The 20606-nt window shown below is 36.9% G+C and overlaps 1 protein-coding gene across 1 annotated transcript; it reads right to left on the bottom strand.

Moving 5' to 3' along the window:
• Positions 1–19: 19 nt before the first annotated feature.
• Positions 20–20554, bottom strand: otoa (otoancorin). The gene is made up of 30 exons (XM_067448820.1): positions 18016–20554; positions 16503–16593; positions 16310–16413; positions 15374–15395; positions 14405–14441; positions 14161–14302; positions 13783–13851; positions 13439–13629; positions 13145–13308; positions 12901–12981; positions 9065–9177; positions 8771–8913; positions 8366–8474; positions 8051–8272; positions 7802–7963; positions 7388–7528; positions 7252–7307; positions 6740–6860; positions 6500–6618; positions 6206–6341; positions 5842–6035; positions 5511–5601; positions 5151–5316; positions 4043–4242; positions 3708–3860; positions 2884–3026; positions 2638–2774; positions 2453–2550; positions 1727–1922; positions 20–510 (listed from the first exon to the last, which is right to left on the bottom strand). Exons 1-30 carry the CDS (start codon positions 18118–18120, stop codon positions 431–433), a joined length of 3786 nt encoding a protein of 1261 aa, XP_067304921.1. The 5' UTR covers positions 18121–20554; the 3' UTR covers positions 20–430.
• Positions 20555–20606: the final 52 nt, after the last annotated feature.

Genomic DNA, 20606 nt, shown 5'->3' with positions numbered 1-20606 from the left:
TGTTTCACACTTAAGGGTGTGGAAGTCAAATTATGATTTATTACCAAAGAACAACCTCTAATACAAACATTCAACTGGAATGAAATAATTTTATAATTTATTTGTAATGAAGTATGCACAGTATTTAATATCTGTCATAGAATAATGAGTTTAGCATTTTGAAAAGATCTAAACAGTAGTATTATAAAATATAGGTTCTCTCTAAAATACATTTAATAGGATAGACCCCAGTTTTATCAAACCCTTGACTTGCCATACTATCTTTGGCTTAAGTTAAAATGAGCAAACCATGACTAAGTTTTACAAATAATTTAGTAATAAAGCAATTCTTAAATGTCCAGATACTAATCTACTGGTTTACATGATCATACATCCAACATGTGAATCCACCACCTGACACATGTCATCCTGTGACCTTTGACCCTTCTTCTTAGAGAATGTATCTAAGTAACATCAGCACGATGGCCTGCATGAGGAGAGCACATCCTGTCATGCTCTCTACTGCTGCGCCTGGGGGAGGAAGAGAAACATCTAATCATTATGTAGAAGATTTCCCCCTCAGGTTTCACAGAACAGGTGTTTTCAAACTCGATGATGCCAAGGACCCCCAAATATGATGAACTTTTATGGGGGACCCCCTTAAATCCATCTATATATTTTTATATGAAAAAAAAATATTTAAAATGATAGATAAATAGTAAGTGGGACATTTTAAATACAACATTGTTTCCAAATTTAAATTGGCTATACTTAATGTAAGATGTATAACCTGAAGAAGAACATTCAATTAAAAATGACTTATCTGACATTTTTCTGGAGACCCATTAGAACCTCCTGGAGGACCCCTGGGGGTCCCCGGACCCCAGTTTGAAAACCCCTGACATAGAAGGTTTAAATCTAGTCCCAGACTAAAATGCAATATGAAGCCGTTTTATCTGGAAGCATGTATTAAAATATGTCAGTGCCATTGTTTTGTCTCAAGATGCACATTATTCATTTTTATTTCTAAGGTGCATTTATAAAAGCTACTTACTAATTGAACGAAGGCCTAATCCTGGCTTAAAGCTGCTGTCCGTAACTTTTTCTGTGTTCAAGATTTACAAAAATTATATAATGAGAATGTACAAACATGAATCCATTATCCAAACCGTGTTTTTGTCTTACCCTGAATCATTATGGTAAACTTATAATAAGTGTTTATATTGGGACTATTTCAGGCCAGACTGGTAGGTACCGCTGCGGAGGAGCACAGTCCCTGCGTGATCCGCCATAGACATAAACAGAGAGAAGTAACTCCGGCTGCAATGTTCTTCTGCAAGATGCATGCAGTTCTGTTTATTAACCACTAGAGTGCAAAAAGTTACGGACTGCAGCATTAATCTGAGCTGTCTGAAACCAGGTCTTCATTTTTATTTTATTTTTACTGAGTCACATTGTAGGGTTAGGGTACATTCTGGACAAATGGCACCAGCACAGGTTTTTCCAACCCGATCTCATATGACAATCAATTTGTACGATTGAATCATACAAAAATGTAAGATAAAAAAAAAGATTAATTATGAAGGACCACCCCTTACCTCACTCTTAAGCTCACCCCGTCATAAGGGTTTAAACCGATCTCAGAGTGAGATCAGCCACCAATTGAGCAAAATGTAAAATTGTTCTGAATGAAACTAAGATTGTTGGCTTTTCAAACAGGTTTGCTCAACCTCCGCCTGTCACTTGCCTCCTTTTAGTGGCAGTGGGGCTAATCCACCAGGGCTCGTGCTGGAGTTCACAGTGGGCAGTTCAGCACGTGTTTTCAGTCCCACGGCTTCATCCAGTGCAGCCCTTTGATCGACTCTCAGCCCTGCGCGCTGAGCCTCCGTGACCATGGCAGCATTATCAGGACCCAAAGCCTTCAACTGGCTGACTGACAGTGCCTAAACACAAATTACAACAATAACTTAATTGGGCGAATTCCGAATTGCATCTTTGAAGAGCACTTCGGGAAAGGGGATGCCATTTGTAGGGGCGTTCGCATTCCAAATGAAAGTGAACACCTGAATCCATTCACAAAGGGCTCTTCCACAAGTCTGTCAGCTAAGGGTAATTGTAACGGCTTCGTCTAAAATCGCACACTCTTGAGTAGGTACTTATTTTGAATAAGGGATCATTAAAAGTATGTTGTATGCTATATGGTAAGTACATTTGCCATGTTGTCATTATCACCTGACCATCAGTCAAAAATCAGTCATTTCAACTTTTTTTTTTTTTACAGTAAACACACTTTTTTTTTTTTGTACAAAGTTAATTCTTTTACAGTGTTGTGGTGCTCGCACCGATCCACTTGCAACAGTGTTTCTCAGAATTCACTTACTGCACCTTTAAGAACTGATGCAACATAAGATACATGACAATAACTGAACCAGGAACTAAAAGAAAAGTTTGCAAAAAAAGAGAGAAAACTTACAGCCAAGCGATCCAAGGGTATGAGAGGGATGGCGGACGGCTGAATGAATGGCAAGACGGTTGAATTTAGACGTCCCAGCTCAACGGTGCTTAGACCAGCTAGAGAGACATTCAATGATAAAGCCAGTTCTCACATTTTAAACATAAACTAGTTAAATATATTAAACTTAAAGTAGATTTCCTTACCAATGATGTTGCCCAGTACACTAACTTGAGCTTCAGTCCAAGTTTCTGGCTTTCCAAATGCAGCCGCTGCCTTTTCCTTAAGACGCTCTCTCACGTTCAGGAGACAAGAAGCACGGCCCACCGTCTCTACTGCCTCCCTGGTGAAGACACATATCACAGGACATCACAAGCTTAGCTAGTTTTGTTGTGCTGCTGTGTACATAAGCATACTTGAAAATGAAAATATAACCACAAGTGTTTAAGTACCTGAAGCTGGTGGAATTGAGCTGATCAACCTGGGCAGGTTGTAGACCACAGATAAACTGTCCCAGTCCCACCATCTCCAGACGTCCTAGACCAGCCACGCTGACTCCAGTCACCCTTTCAAAGGCTTGCCAGATTGCTGTCCTCTGCAGAATCCATCACACTCATGATTTATGTTGACATAATATATGTTATGTTTTTCTGCTTTGCTTATTTGTGTTTGATTTTGTATTTTTAATCTATGCTAAATGACAATCAATAATACACTACCATTCAAATGTTTAGGGTTGGTAAGATTTAGGGTTTTTGAAAGAAGTCTCTCAAGGCTGCATTTATTTGATCAAAAATACAGTAATTAACAAGTATATTGTGAAATATTATTACAGTTTCAAAAAAATTACTGGTTTCCTTTTAGTGTATTTAAAATGTAATTTATTCCTGTGATGGCAACACTGGATTTTCAGCATCATTACTCTTCTAGTTTTTAGTGTCACATGATCAAAAATCAGAAAGCATTCTAATATGATGACTTAGTGCTCAAGAAACATTTCTTATTGTCAATGTTGAAAATTATTTAGCTGCTTAATAGTTTTATGAAAACTGTGATAAAATTTTTGTTCATGATTATTTGAAAAAGAAATACAAATGTTTTTATTGATCAGTTTAAAACGCCCACGCTGAATAAAAGTATTCATTTCTTACAGACCCCTAACTTTTGAATGGTATCATGAATAAATAAATACATACTTCTTTCATAGCATATTTACCATATTTCATATATAAATTCTAGACAGTTTGGTGACTGAATGTGTGCTTCTTTGCATTACCTGTGCCTGGGTAAAGTTGCAGGTGGTCAGTGTTTCCAAAGTGTCCAGTGAGGCGATGCTGAGGTTTCCAAGCTCTTCAGCACTTAAACTCTGGCATATGCAGCCCAGGTGAGTAATCTGGGACTCATTCAACATGGACACACTACCCCATGCCTGCCATAAACAACAGACATTGTCTTTGACCACTGTACATGTACACTGACACTGTACTGTCAAGATGTATGTGTTTTAGTTACTGTTGTACAAATAATTTATGTAATATTAGTGTAATGTGTGTGTGTGTGTGTGTGTGTGTGTGTGTGTGTGTGTGTGTGTGTGTGTGTGTGTGTGTGTACCTCCACAATTTTTGCTCTGAGTGCAGCCAGTTGTTCTGTGCTGTAGTTGTTTATCTCTCCTAATGTTGGCATGGCATCTTTGAAAGTCTGAACGGTCATTTTACTGAACTGGGTGGGAGTCCAGTATACATTCCCCTGTTTTAGGTCCTCAATATAATTGAGTGTAGGCTCTAGAATAGACACTATAGGAGAAACCGCAACTGCCAGAAAATGAAAATCAAGACAATGGCATCTTTTTAGATAGAAAGTTCATTAATATTTCCGCTTTTGGTTATTCTTTGAGAATAGTAAGAACATATATCTGCAACTGTCTGATTTCACAAAGATATTGTGGTAACAATTTAGTTTAAGGTCCAATTCTCAGTATTAAAGGGATAGTTCACTTTTGAATTAAATTTTGATATGTTTTAGCAAGACACTAAGGCCTAAGACACGAAACGAGCGGTTTGTGTGAGAAAACGAACAGTATTTATATCGTTTTTACCTCTTGTACACCACAGGAAACACGCACGCGCGCCCTCGGAGCAGTCGGACGTAGTGGTGTACAAGAGGTAAAAACTACATAAATACTGTTCGTTTTCTCACACAAACCGCTCGTTTCGTGTCTTAGGCCATCAGTGTGTATTTACGATGGGGATTGTTAAATTTGGACTTCTCTGTGTATGCTCTTTGAGGTGGTGACCATAGACCTGCATTATGTGAGGCACAGACAAGAACGGTTTGGCCTAAAATGATCAAAATTGAAACTACTGGGGAAACAAATACTCCTACATCTCGGATGCCCATGAGGTAAGCTAAAACATATCAAAATTTAATTTCAAAGTGAACTATCCCTTTAAATAGTTTCCTATTAGCATGCATATTACTAGGATATTGTCTGTTTATTAATAATTATAAAGCACATATTAATGCCTTTTTTTTCATGACTTTATTCTGTATCCCTTAATCCTACCCAATACTAACAACAACTACCTAACTAACTATTAATAAGGAGTTTATTGAGGTTAATCGTATTTAATAGTTAGTTAACAATTGAGAATTGGACCCTAATCTAAAGTGTGACTGATATTGTTTATCTACCATATTATGCACTTTCTGGCACACATACCTTCACGCTTCCTACGACTTTGTAATGCGCTGCTCGTTTTGAGCTCAAAAAGTTTGCGGCGAAGTGCCGAAAGATCAAACCAAGAGCGGAATTCCTTTGGAGGAGGAACCGCAGGCTGACTGGGCATACTATCCATCAGGTCTGACAGATATGACTTCAGCCAGCTCTGCAAGACAGAAGGGATAGATTGGTAAATAAAAGGAACAAAAAATATTATTTTGTAAGATTGTGGAGAAAAATAATATTTGCCAGTTATAAATACTGGAGAATGGACTAAAAGTGCCATTCAAAATAAAATTAAGGAACCAATATGCATTCAATAAATAAATCACCTGTGAAATAAATAAATGAGATTCTTACTTTGGATGGCAGCTTTTCAACAGCAGTGTCATTAAGTAACAAAAGAGGACCAAGTGCCCTCATGTCCTCCTCTGACCAGTAAGCAGGGTCCCTTGTTCAAATCAAAAGACAAAAATATTATTACCAGCAATGCAAAATGTTTAATTTAGTCATGCGCCTGGAAAAATATTTGTTTCCAAATGTTTAAAATGCTCTTCTCTTAAAGCCACAGCAGGCATAGTCTCTTTAACAATGAAAAAATGGAAAAGCAGTGATGTGGGATCTGAGGTCTGAGGTTATGTGTGAGATTGTGGGTTGTGTGAACCCACTGTGGTTTGTGTGACGGCTTTACCCGTATGTGCCCGTAAGCAGTCTGAACAGATTCTCTCTGTACTGCTGTTGGATATACTGACAGGATGCAAGAGCCTGCAGGGTGGAGTTCAGAGTCGCGGGGTTCAGAGAGGAGATCCAGGCTGGGTCTAACTCACACACCAGAGGGCCTAGAGACAAAACATCTGCTGCAGACACAGCAGACACGTTCCCCGTCTGCACAGATACAGGAGACAGATTATTAGAGTGCCTGCAGTAGTTCCTGTCAGGAATATCTTTTTACGCTGATGTCACATGGTCTTATTCAACTACTGGATAATACTTAACAACAAACAAATAACTATTTAGGGGCTGTTTAAGAATGTGTGCGATTGTGCACGTATTACCATACAGCCGATGGCCCTTCTGGTAAGTGCATAGCGTGCTGGAGAATTGTTTGGCAGATACGACAGGTTCACTTGATTCATCTTCTCCATGAAAGCAGGACACACAGCATCTGACAGGTTTTGAATTTTCTCCACTCTGAACATGTCATGACAGTGTGGATACATGAGAGAGGGGAAATTAAAGAAAAAGAACATCCCGCCCGTCTTAGCATATGATTTAAACTTAATATAAATTGAATAATTAGTGAGCATCTAAATTTTAATTTATGTTAAATAGCACTGTTCTGTTCTTACGGTAGATAGATGAGCAGGAGAGCTGGGATGGCCTGGAGCTCAGTGTTTTTAATGTCACTGAAATATCCTGGTCTCTGTTCCTCCAGACTTGCAAAGAGTTTTTGAGCTGCACAGCGAATCTGAGAATGAAAAAAAAATGAAAAAATCAAATTTTGTTTTGCTGGTGATTTTATCATGTAAAAGTGGCAGAGCTTATGAAAGAATGTGTGTTGGGAGAATGGATGAATATATAATGTTTACTTGAACTCTGGAGAGCCACACACAGGATTTGTCAAGTGTCTGTGCCATATCCAAAGCATCAGTTCGATTGATTTTTTCAATCATTTCACAGGTGAGACCTTGTACAGCCTGACCCAGCTTCCTGTTTAAAGCACAGTGAGCTTGATCAAGATACTGCTTCTTATGTGGACAACATATGTTATGTATTAAGTATATGTTTTATACAAGATGAAATAATTGAGATTTAGTTGTATGTAGTGCCAGTTTCATTAAAGGGATTTAAATTTATGTAGTACTATTTTCATTTAGTTTATATATATATATATATATATATATATATATATATATATATATATATATATATATATATATATATATATATATATATATATATATATATATATATATATATATATATATATATATATATTTTTATTATTTATTTAAGATTTTCTCTCTCCAGTGTTAAAAAAAGAATACATTTTATTATTAAGATAAAAAAATTATTATGTTACAATCATAAAGAGTCTCACCGTAATTCACCAAGGTTGATCGCATTACCCAAAATCTTCTTTAAAAGAAAAGCCGACTACAGAAAAGAAAAAAATAGAGAAAATTGATGGAATTGTAATAGATTTTGATTTTTGTTTCATTGTGTAGTTTGTGTACTTGAGCAGGAGTCCAGCCGCGTCCCTGCAGTTGGTCCACAGAGCTGAGGTTAGCCTTGTCCAGCGTGGACAGAGACAGAGAAGAAAGAAGAGAATCTGGCAATCCCTTGACCAGATCAGACGCATTCACATCACGGCGGAACTGAGGAGTTGACAAAGAGAGAGAGAGAGAGAGAGAGAGAGAGAGAGAGAGAGAGAGAGAGAGAGAGAGAGAGAGAGAGAGAGAGAGAGAGAGAGAGAGAGAGAGAGAGAGAGAGAGAGAGAGAGAGAGAGAGAGAGAGAGAGAGAGAGAGAGAGAGAGAGAGAGAGAGAGAGAGAGAGAGAGAGAGAGAGAGAGAGAGAGAGAGAGTGAGAGTGTGTGTGTGTCAAGAAGGGGCCATCCATCTCTTTCTAAACAAACTCATCTTATTCTTACCGCCTCCAGTAATGCTGTTCTTTGTAGGGAGGACATCTTCTCACTCATAGTTTTCAGGGCTTCATTTCCCAGCAGACCTTTTGCGTTCACATTTTTGAGGACGTCGCTGGCCACCCCTCTCACCATCGAACCCAGAGACAGCAGCTTCTCACCACTTATATTCTACAAGAGAAAACATTCTTGTGAAAACAATACATGGGTAAATCAAGAAACAAAAACAGTTCACAAAAGCTGAGCAGAATATCAAACCTTAGCAGATTCCAACAGTTTATGAGCCAGAGTTTTAGCTTGAGCTGGGCTCCATTTGGCCTGGCTCAAACTGCTGAGGGTTTTGCTCAGGTCCTCGGGGTTGAGGCGGGAAAGTCTGGAAAGGGAAAGAACAGACACAGAGGATCCCAGAGACTGGAGCATCTCAGGAGTGGAAGAACCATCATCTTTCTCCAGAATGTTCTGTACTAACTGTCTCTTCACCTGAGGGAAGGTTGAGTAGGATTGACAATAAGATTACAGTTAGGCCACAAATATTTGGGATCAACACTAATTTAATAAAGTAACAGTTCTGACCTTGTCTATTTCAGAGTTTTTACAGGCATCAATCTGAGACAGAAGTTTTCTACTAAGATTCAGATTCAGAGGCAGTGCACCATCAAAAAAACAAGACAGTGAGCCCAATCTGTGAAAACAGGAAGAAGTTAATGAAAGGGGATTGAATATGTTTTGAAGATGTTCTTCTATTTACAGTCCATAGACTTAAAACAAAAATGTAATTGTGACTTTATATTTCACTATATGACTTTAAATTTTGTAATTGCAAGTGTGGCAGAATGTTTTTAACTATTTCTATTAACCTTTTTATTTTTACCATGGAGCTGCAACGGGTTCCAGAGTAATCAGTGTATCACTTCTTTTAAATTGAATATAATTTACTACAGACATGCACTTAACACACATGTAGATGCAGATCCTAACCTGTCCATGTATTGAGTGAAATTGTCACTACTGGAACACTCTTGTTTTAAGCGTTGAAAAAGCATCCGGCCCAGGGCGGGCTGTATTCCACTAACATCTTGAAAAGATGGAGAGAAATCCGGAGTCCTGAAAAACTCACATAGCTGAGAAAGATGAAGAATATCATAGTCATTGAATTTGCTCAGTTTTGGATTTAGATTGTGTTAGTATGGCTGGCTCTGAGACACAAATACCATATAACAATTCTTATAAGAGTTATGATATTAGTTTGCATGTCATGTCACAGACACGGACCTGTTCTTTAGGGATGGTCTTTACTTCCTCTAAAGGTAGTCGGGATAGGAAAGGCCCAATCATTGGCAAAATCCCACCCTTCAGCCAGAGAAATCCGGGAGGACATTTAGGGACTGTGGTTGAGAAGAAACAGATAGACAGACAGACAAATGTTTAATAATTGCTTGCAAAGCACTTTCTAATTAAAAAAAGAGTCAAAATAAATAAATAAATAAATAAATATAATACAATTTAATAATATTAAATAAGAATAAAAATAAAAACTCATTTAAATAATTTTAATGTAGTTAATAATTCTTCTCTCTTCATATATCTGTAATGTTTATCTTCAGTTTATGATGTATCATTGCAGGTCTCCTCTATTCTTTCCACCACATGCTTTTCTGTCTATGTATTTGTTATCTTTTCTTTCCCATTTGTTTTCAGCAGAGGTGGCAAAGTACAGAACTTCATTATTTGAGTAAAAGTACTACTAGTCAAATATTACTCCGCTACAAGTAAAAGATGTAAATACAGATTTTAAATTAAGTAAAAGTACAGAAGTATATGTTTTCAAAAGTACTTAAAGGGTTAGTTCACCCAAAAATGAAATTTATATCATTAATGTCTCACCCTAATGTCATTCCACACCCATAAGACCTCTGTTCATCCTCGGAACACAGTTTAAGATATTTCAGATTTAGACCGAGAGCTTTTCTGTTCCTCGAATGAAAGTGTATACACACTATATGTCCAGAAAGGTTTTTAATTAACCAACTGATGTCACATATGGACTACTTTGATGATGTTTTTATTACCTTTATAGACATGGACAGTATAGTGTGTATTCACTTGCACACACTCTTGGACTAAATATAAAATATCTTAAACTGTGTTCCGAAGACGAACGGAGGTCTTACGGGTGTGGAACGATCATTAATGACATCAATTTCCTTTTTGGGTGAACTAACCCTTTAAGTATCAAAAGTAACTTCCTTTTTTATGTCAACACAATATTTTATTATTGTTGTATAAATGCACACAATACATCATGGTTTAAACCAGCCAGTGATGCTACAACCGACATACTAGCATATGACTAACTTAAACTAATTTAAGTAAAAGTTAAAAAGCCCTTTACAAAGCTGCTGTCACTTTAAGGAAGAATGCACAGATCCTATACACTGACACACATCTGATATTGCCCAACTGTTTTTGTTCACTTAAGAAATAATCAACTTTGTTGATGTGAATACTCAATACTGCTGCCTTCACGTGTTATCGGAAGTTTCCTACTTCCCACTTCAGAAGTCGTGATTACGACCTTGTTGTGTTCAGGCGCTTTGTTGTCGGAAAGAATGGATGACGTTAGGTTCATACTTTTGTGCGTCTTGGGAAAATGTTATTTTAACTATAACCATTTCAGTCATTTCCCGGTCTCAGAAAATCATAGAATCACTGGCAAACATATAGCAACATGAAAGCATATTGTTTATAATCACATTCACAAGGCATAATGTAGACAAGAAAACGCTGCTTAAAGGGGGGGTGAAACACTCAGTTTCAGTCAGTGTCATGTCAATCTTGAGTACCTATAGAGTAGCATTGCATCCTGCATATCTCCGAAAAGTCTTTATTTTTTTAATAATTATATAAGAAAGATGCGCTGTTCCGAGTCTTTCCGAAAAAAGCCGAGCGGGTGGGGGCGTATCGTGTGAGCGGAGCTAAATAATGACGTGTGCGCGCTGCTGCTATTGTGTTGAGTGCGTCGTAAAGCTGTGTCATCCCTAACAGTGGGAAAAACTTTATTCAAAATAAAAATATGGCTTTTAATCAGATACAGCCATACATCTATGATCCGGAATCAGACCCAGAGGCTGCAGTTGAACAGGAGCAGCAGCAAAAACGACTAGAGCAGGACGTCTCTATGTGGTACAAGTTATACACTAATTATATAATATGCTTAGCGACTTGTGTTATTTACATATTTATACTTGAATTATATCGTCATATTTTTGTCTTTGAAGGTGTACATGTGAGAAGTGCAGTTGTGCACGTGTGTGTGTGTGTTTACGCGTGGTTTGTGTAGACAATTGTAACGTTAGTAAGCGGACTGGTTTTGCACGGCAGGCTAAGTTAGTGTTTACATAGAAAGACACGGAATAGTAGCGCATTTAAATGAAGAAGCGCGCTTATTTAGTTCAACATATTTCCCCCCTCTTTGTGTATTGTTGTTTGGAGTGCTTTTACAATACACAAACATAAAGTTAGTGGCCAGCTAAACAAATGTACACGCACTACACATCACATGCTCCATTGATCAATTTCTATATATAGTAATATATATAGTAACTATACGTGATCATGTTTGGGCTACTTGATGAGCATAGACACAGATATTTGAAGCAGTCTCACTCACCGCCTGCGGTTCTAACGTTGGGACCTTTATCGTTGGGACTGCTCCATCCTTCAGCATTAGGCGATTGGAAAATCCGCCGTCAAGCTGGGCCTTGTTTATGAAACAGTCGGCACCGAAATGCAGCGAACAGATATAAACATTCGCGCAACTCAGTTGCTGATCCGGAAAAGCAAATTCCATCCACTGTTGCCTTACCGCGGGGTTTTTGGGAAATCTGTGCAGGACTGTCTTGGTCTGGCAACCAAAAACGCACTTTTTTGGTGACATTGTTAATTGTGCACATTACCTGTGGAGCGCAGCCTACGAGCCAGCGCTTTGATGGGCGTAGCCTGTTACTTTCGCACTCCCCCTCTCTCTCTCACGCTCTTCCGGTAGAATTGTCCGTACGGCCCATACAAGGAAATTCCGCCCCCATTAACGTCAAAGGGGACGCATGATCGCAAAAAACTTGCCGAAACTTATGACTAACCGGAAGTAGTATTTTTGACAAAGAAATACTCCCATCAAACGTCCACCTTAACTTTTGAAACTTTGTCTATGTTTAGTATGGGATTCCAAGTCTTTAACAGTGTAAAAAGATCAGTATGCATGAAACAGCATTTCACCCCCCCTTTAAAGACTAAAATGGCAATAGTTTTCAGCCATACATGATCCTATTGTATAGCTACTTTTACCACACTATCTACGTTAGATAGTAAGCTTGTTCACTATTCTGGAATGATGGTCAACTACATGCGATTTTCGATGTGTTTAAAATACACAATATGCTTCAAATGATTATTAATTTATGTGAATATGTTCTACTTTGACAACAAGACAAGACAATTAAATTGTAGTGGGAAAAAAACGAATAAAACACCTGCCACAGCAGATCGTCTCCTATCAGCCATTTCTAACGGTTATGCCAGGCCCATCTCGGGAACTTGGGTATCAAAATTATTTCCGAACTTCCCAGTGTTAAACACGACATCAGAGGGCATTCACGTGCAATTTTTATCTCGGAAACTCGTATTTACGATAATTCCAATAGCACGTAAAAGGCAGCATCCGTCTTCCTCCCTTTTGCTATAAACTATAAATCAGTGTTCAAAAATGCTGGGAAATCATTGAACTCCACTTGAGCCTACAAGAGTGATTCCTGACAGGCTTTCTGCAAAAACCCAAACCCGTTTTAAAGAAAAAAAAAATCCTCCACTGACTTAAAAAGCTGCTACAGAAACAACTTTTTACTTTGAGGACCTTAATAGAAATGTAGTGGAGCAAAAAGTACGAGATTTTTCTCTTTCAAATGTAGTGAAGTTAAAGTCTTTCCAGAAAAAATGATACTCAAGTAAAGGGCAGATCCTCAAAAAGTGTACTTAAGTACAGTACTCAAGTAAATGTACTTAGTTACTGTCCACCTCTGGTTTTCAGTTATTCCATCCACTTTTTAATTTACCTTTCATTGCAGGAGGGTCCATCGCTTTAGAACCTGGTCTCTTCATCATCATAGTCACCGCATTGACAGGTGGGCCATTTGCTATATTGGTCAAGAAAATTGGTGACTAGATTATTTGGGTCTTATATTGACCATACATTAGTATTATATTACATATTGCAGTATGGTATGGTATGGCATGGCATCACATCACAAATTATTCAAATCTGTTCTGATAAAAGCTTATAGGTTACTCAAAACTTACGCATGCTAGGTTTTTTCAGTGGTTTAGAAGCAAGGATGCTTGACGCAGGTGCTTTCAGGCTGCAGTTAAATTCATTTTGTGCAACTCTCTCTTTGACCCACCCTATAATCTCATCCCTCTGCTCCTCAGAAAGAACGCTGAACACCTCACTAAACAACTTCATCCTTGAGCATAATGAGGGACGTGAGATGACACACAAACAGAGAAACAAATTTTGACATCAAATTTGTAGAATAAGGTAAAGGTACTCCATATGATCAGTCACTTGAGTTTTATAAAGGGGAATAAACTTACATTTCAGCCAGGTGAGAGCTTTGTGAAAATGCTGGCAAAGCAAAGCTAGATGGAGGCATTGTTTCTAAGAAAGGTTTAGCCACCCATAAAAGCTGTGTTAGATCCTCTTTGTTGAGGTCTGTTCCGTTCTGCACAATGGCTATCCAGGAAAGAGGAGCCATGAATGCCCGCAGAAAACAACGAGGGCTGTCCTGAGAGCGCAAATGTTAAAAATAAATAAATAGAGGAAGGTATGTTACTGTAATTTTGCCACCAAAGGAAGGTGACAATGAGGCCATAAGAGTTACCAAATTTAACTAACTTAATTCTAGTTATATCTATATATATATATATTTAAAACTAACCGTAGTGTTCCTTATAAGCGCAACCATATGGCCCATAGTGGTGCAATTCTCCATCTTCTTAGCAATGTTCTGAATTAAAATAAAATAAAGGTAGAATAAAGATATATGAGTGTTTTCCTGTATCTCTCAGTATGTAAGCATATTTATTTGGCAAACAATGTAGTTGTCTAAATATGAAGAGAGAAAAAAAACACTATGAATGTTTCATAAAAAGTCTTTTCTAAAGTTGCGAAAAGTTGTATTGTTGGCCTGGGATTAGGCATTGGGTTAGAGTTAGTCTGTATTAACTATAAGTGCTTTTTAACAACAAAATCAGTCAACTGAAAGCCCCCAGTTAGAAGGTAACCATATGAGTGTGTTTGGAATAGTGAGAGTTACCCAGACTTGGCCCTGCTCTTCTGCTGTGTCATTGGACTGATTGGAGCGAAGGATGGAGAAGGATGGAGGGAGTGAGGAGAGAAGCTCTTGAAACATAGAGAAGGGGCTCTCCATCATCTGGTTTTGTTTCTGTGCGTATGAGCTTAGAGATAAAAGGGAAAATATGTTTTCCATGTAATGAAATGTGATCATTAGTATTCAAATATACACCTGGCAATACATCATCATTTCAGTGGCAGTCTACCTGTTCAGTGAATTGTTCATTACAGGCACACGGTAACCTAAAACAAAACAAAACCACATCATTTAACAAAAGACCCAACGCATGACTGAGAAACACACACACACACACACACACACACACACACACACACACACACACACACACACACACACACACACACACACACACACACACACACACACACACACACACACACACACACACACACACACACACACACACACACACACACACACACACACACACACACACACACACACACACACACACACACACGTTTGTTTTTGTGAATTGTGGGGACAGTCCATAGCCGGAATGGTTTTTATACTGTACAAACCGTATTTTCTATCCCCCTACACTGCCCCTGCCCCTAAACCTACCCATCACGGAAACATTCTGCATTTTTACTTTCTCAAAAAACCTCATCCTGTATGATTTATAAGCATTTTGAAAAGTGGGGACATGGGGTAATGTCCTCATATGTCACCCTTTTCTGTAATACCTATGTCATACACATGTCATTATACACATTTTTGTCCTGATATGTCACAAAAACACACACACACACACACACACACACACACACACACACACACACACACACACACACACACACACACACACACACACACACACACACACTAATTACAATCTGACTTCCAAATATCAAATTGGATTTATGATAAAAGTTTAGCAAATTATGATGTTTAATAGTAGATTAATACTTTTTTTTCACAGCATGGGATGGCTCAAATAGAACTTCTTTCTGGCTGATAATAAGCAAATATATCCTGCATGGTTTCCACTTGCATTTGCATATGGTTTATGTAATATAACACTCTACATAATTTATTGTATTAAGTACAGGTGTAACTCATAAGTCACTTTGATACCATGATTATGTTAAACCCAATGTGTTCAAACTAAGAGATAATGGCAAATGTGGCTGTATGCGTTCAGATATTTTACCTTTCATGGAGCATGTGATCATCTGTCAAGGAAATTCAATTATGAAACAATATAAGTGTAAAGTGCAATTTATTCTTCTGAATAAGACTTACACACATAAACACACACAATGTATTGTTGGTTAATAGGGTTATAGGGTTTGCCCCCCTTTAGAAAAATAAAAATTATATATATATATATATATATATATATATATATATATATATATATATATATATATATATATATATATATATATATATATATATATATATATATATATAAATCAAGATCAAGCTAAAAAAATGCCATTTTATTGCTTAAATCAATTTCATTAAGACTGTAGCTGTAGTCGTGAATATGGGAATATGGCAGTCATGTGATGTGTGAAGGAAATACAGGTAAATATCACTTGTGAATGTCATGTTCTGTGTTGTTCTTTGTTCCTCTTCCTCTTAGTGTGAAAATTCTTATTTCCCTGTCTTTAGTTCATGTTTCCTTTGTTCCCTTGGTTCCTGTTTTATTATTATTATTATTATTATTATTATCATTATTATTGTTGTGTTTCTGCCTTCTGACTGATTCCTGTTTTATTCTTGTTATTTCAATTAATAAAAGTACAAGCTGTACATATATCCTCATCTCCTCTCCTTGCCTACCACACCGTAACAGTGAAGAGGGTATTTTATTGTGCATCTTTTCTAATCGATGCTGTAATCTTGTTAAACTGTGCAAAAATTGTTCCCGTTAAGGATATATAACAAGCTAGCTATGAAATTAGCCTCAGCAAGAGAAAACAGTCAGTGATTTTTTTCCAAAAAAGGCTATTTTTTCTTCCTAAAAATTATGGTGTAGAATCTTTCAGTAGTGTGAATAGTTGAGGAATCACCTAGCTATTTACATTATTATATTGTTTTCAGTATATGAGATGCAACCAATTATCTTGTGGTATGTTACCAGTTTCTTGGCCATTTCCCTGAAGTCTGCCGGAAGTTTCGGAAAGTCTACTGATGACTGGTTACGATCAGGCATATCTGATGACATCACACTTAGGGATATTGCTGTATAGAATAATAGCATACACCAAATATTTATGATGACATGAATAATAAAAACTCTATATATTTGTGATACTATTAAACTAGTTTACCTGTAGCCCACTGGACTAGAAGAGAGAGGATCAAACCCTCTCTATAAAACCCCATCACGTTGTTCCCTGTTCTCTTTCTCCAGATGAGGCTCTAATATGAATGTAGAAGATTTCAGTGAATTCATCGCATTGCAATAAAGGCACACATACATTGAAAGTAATCATATTAGGTAAAGCTCTCCTGCACATACTGTATCTAGATATCAGTGACAGCTTTATTATCTGAAATGTCATCATCAGACGGACGATTCAGACAAATCTGATTACATGCAAAACAGTTTCAGTTGCATTAATGTTTGCATAGCTTGTATTATTTAAATATGCAGGAACAAAAATCAAACTGTAGATACTCAAATCATTTATCTAATGCAGGCATGATGTTTCAACAGCAATACAATACAAAATAATAAGATAGAAAGTCACCAGAAATATTTACAGTAAAATGTGGAGTATGTAATCATTTTAACGCAAAAACCAGAACCATACCAGTCTCCTCCTGTTATAAAGCGTCCCTGTTGTATTGTGTTTTGGACTGGTTTTTGTAGGCATGCCAACCGACTCTCAGGTACTGCAGACATTGTTCTAACGTATACCTGTGAGGATTTGGGATGATCGCTAGGATACTACCTGTGTGTGATCACTCTCACTGGAATACAGCTTTAGAAAAACAGCTTTTACTTCTGACCCAGCGTAGCTGTATGTCAAGGCAAATCAGTACAATTTTACCGATGATTGGGTTTCCTTTCATTTGATTATCTTATTTTGGCCCTAGTGCATTATGTTGTAATATTTTCATTGGAGAACTAAGCCTACAATTACATATTTTGCTCAAATATTTTGCCTCATAATAGGCAAAATTAGTCTGCCTCATAATAAATGAACCCTTTAAATGTACATAATTTTTCATGCATTTTCCATGTCTGTTGGAATTTTTTTACTGCCAGTATTAATGTTATCTTGCAAAGATTACTCTTTTAAAAACATAATTAGTTTTGTGTCTAATAAATTCTTTAACCTTTATAAAAACATAGCACAGTAACCAACATTTTTTTTCATTAAAAAAAAAAGTATCATAAAAGTGCATTTAACGTGGCTACATGTAAATTAACTGGTATTATTTATTCTAACAAATATTGAATATACCTCATTACTGACTACATTAGGTTACACCAATAGAGGACATTGTGGGGGTGTTAGAGCAAGTAAAAATACTCACTCAATAGATCTTAAGAGATAAGAGATTTTTACAATGTATTTACAATCATCTCCATAATAGTAGACGTTTTAACAAATGCACTTATAGATCTGCTAATGCACATGTATCTGAAACTTAAATAAGAGTCCTGTTTAAATGCACAAGCCTTACGTAAAAAAACAAAAAAACATTTAAATAGTATTAACTCTTTCAGTGAACATGGAAGTCACCAAACTATATATAAGAAATAAGCTAAAGCAATAAACTAGCAACAATGATGTTTAAGATTATAGGCTAAAAAGTGATGGAGGTACTCACTGTGAGAGATGATCTTGGGATCTTGAGGCAGGAGTATAACGGAAGCTGACAGTGTGCTGAACAGGTGCACACTGGATTCATTACAACATGATTATCCACTTTCATGTCCTCTCAACTCCTCCCACCCTAGAATATTGAAGACTGTAGATGTGCAGGTGTGACAGCTGTGAAATCGCATTTGTGAATTTGTGGGCAAGACTTGGCTTTCCATCATCTGGCTATTTTTAAATAGGCCTATGTGATTTTAAATAATCAGATATAAGTCATAGACTTCTCTTATAGCAGTTGAGATTATTATTTGAAGTGTACTGAACATATCTTTCTGCTTTTACATGCTTAATTATATAGGTTTTTAGGGTTAATGAGTTTCATGTAGTCAAATTCTACATTGAGAGGACAATTAGATATTTCTATGTGAATGAGCAGTAACTTATTAGGTCCCTGGTGACTTGTTAAATCCAAAAAAGAAACATAGCGCTTACACAATACTTTACCCATGAGTAGTCAAACTGTAAACTGTAAACCAAAAAAGATCAAACTAACCGACCAAGTGGGACTGCTAAGTTATATCAGAAATTCAGGACAAATCCATGAAAACTGAATAAAAAAAAGTTGTTTAAAATGCTCTATAATTTTCTGTCATTAATTAGTAAATCATTAAGGTCAGCCTCAGTATATCTGGACATGCAAAAATCGAATAAAATCAAGAATATGTGATTTGTTAATTCTCTTTAGCCTTTATTTTACTGACAACAAAAAAAAAGTAATATACAATTTGTAAATATAAACAAGTTTTGATTTTGATGGCTGCAACACACTCTAAAAAAGCTGCGACAAAAGGCCAAATAAAAGTGTAAAGATTACAGAATATCCGAGTTAAACTGTTTTGAAACAGTCCACACTTAGCAGGTGAATTATTAACAGGTGAGTGTATCATGTTTGGGTACAGATGGAGCATCAAGCAAAGATGAGTCATGGCCAGGGCCACAGAGAATCTTTTTTTTTTTTTTTTTTTTTTTGATTTCTGCGCTGAATTTTTTTAAAAATCTGAGGAATAATGCGGAATGGTTTTAAATGTGTTAAAAAGATCTGAAAGCATTACAACTACAATAAATCACTTCTTAACTTTTATTTAAGATTTACAATCCAAATCCAAATAGAACTTGTTTTTTAAATCAAGCTTGATCTCTTATTGTAGGCTACATCCATCAATTGTATTGTAGACAAATCATTAAATAAACAATTTCATATCTTTCAACAATAGAGCAACATAAATAAATACCTACCGAAGTAAATAAATGAACTACTTAAGTAGCTATAAATAAGTAATTTTTGAAGACAAGTTACATTTTCTTAACTCCCCTGTGATCAATTTTATTTTAGAATCTCTCTCACTAAAAATTCTCACATCAATAAGTGCAGCCTACAACCCCTCACAATCACACACGCGATGGTGTATGCTCAAATGACGGGCCCTACAATCTGTGGGGACCCACTTTATATTAGGTGGCCTTAACTACTATGTACTAACATTTTAATTAATCATGTGATACAATGCACTTATTGTGTACATAAATTGTGCTTACATTTTAAAAAAATACCTGCATTTAATTACATCTGTAATTCATTTCTGTAGTTACATTTGTAATTACACAGTTGGCACTTCCCTTACACCTAACACTATCCTTAAACTTATCCCATACCACCACACCTGGCCCTAACTTTACCCGAATCCCAGCTAAGTATCAGCAACAATTTGAACACAGTAAGTACATTGTACTTATTTTTTTGATGCAAGTACACAGTACTTAAGGCCACCTAATATAAAGTGGGGCCATCTGCGTAAATCTGCTCATGCACGCAGATTCCGTGTGGGCCTGGTCATGGCTCGCCAAATTTCATGTGAAAATGTCAAACAATACACATTTCACATTTCTCAAAGTAAGATTATAAAGTATTTAGTTCTTTCACCATCTAACATAATGTTGTGAAAGATTCAGGGAACCCTTTTAAATCTGAGTACATGAAGGGCAAGGCAGAAAACCCTTTGTTGAATGTGCGTCCTCAGAAGGCATTGCATAAGAAGCCACATGGGAAGCCACTTTGGAAAAGCGTTGTCACTTAACACAGTCTGAAAGCAACTTGAATCTGCTACGCAAGGAGAAAGCTATACATCAAACAAAGATGTTCTCTAGGGCCAAGCTCATCTCAGATGATCCAAAACACAGTGGACATGTGTCCTGTGGTCAGACAAGTCTACGCTTCAGCTTGTTTTTGGACACTGAGTTCTGTCACAAAGACGAAAAGGACCATCCAGAGTTTCATCAGTGACAGGTGAAAAAGCAAACATCTGTCACGGGATGAGGGTGCATCAGTTTAAACGCTATGGGTGACACTGACGTGGAGGTGTGTATTGGAATTGTACAGACATGTAATGGCATCAAGATGACATCTTTCCTGGGAAGCATGATAATGCCAGGACTCATTCATGTTTTACAACTGAATAGTTTGTTAGACCACCATTAGTGTATGTGCATGACAGATCTGTCTCCAACTAAAAATGTATGGCTCATCATGAAAAGGAAATTCAG

The sequence above is a fragment of the Pseudorasbora parva genome, chromosome 7 (genome assembly GCF_024679245.1).
Source record: "Pseudorasbora parva isolate DD20220531a chromosome 7, ASM2467924v1, whole genome shotgun sequence".
NCBI lineage: Eukaryota > Metazoa > Chordata > Actinopteri > Cypriniformes > Gobionidae > Pseudorasbora > Pseudorasbora parva.
Note: the sequence above shows the minus strand (reverse complement) of the source record. Positions and strands in the feature narration are given on the sequence as shown.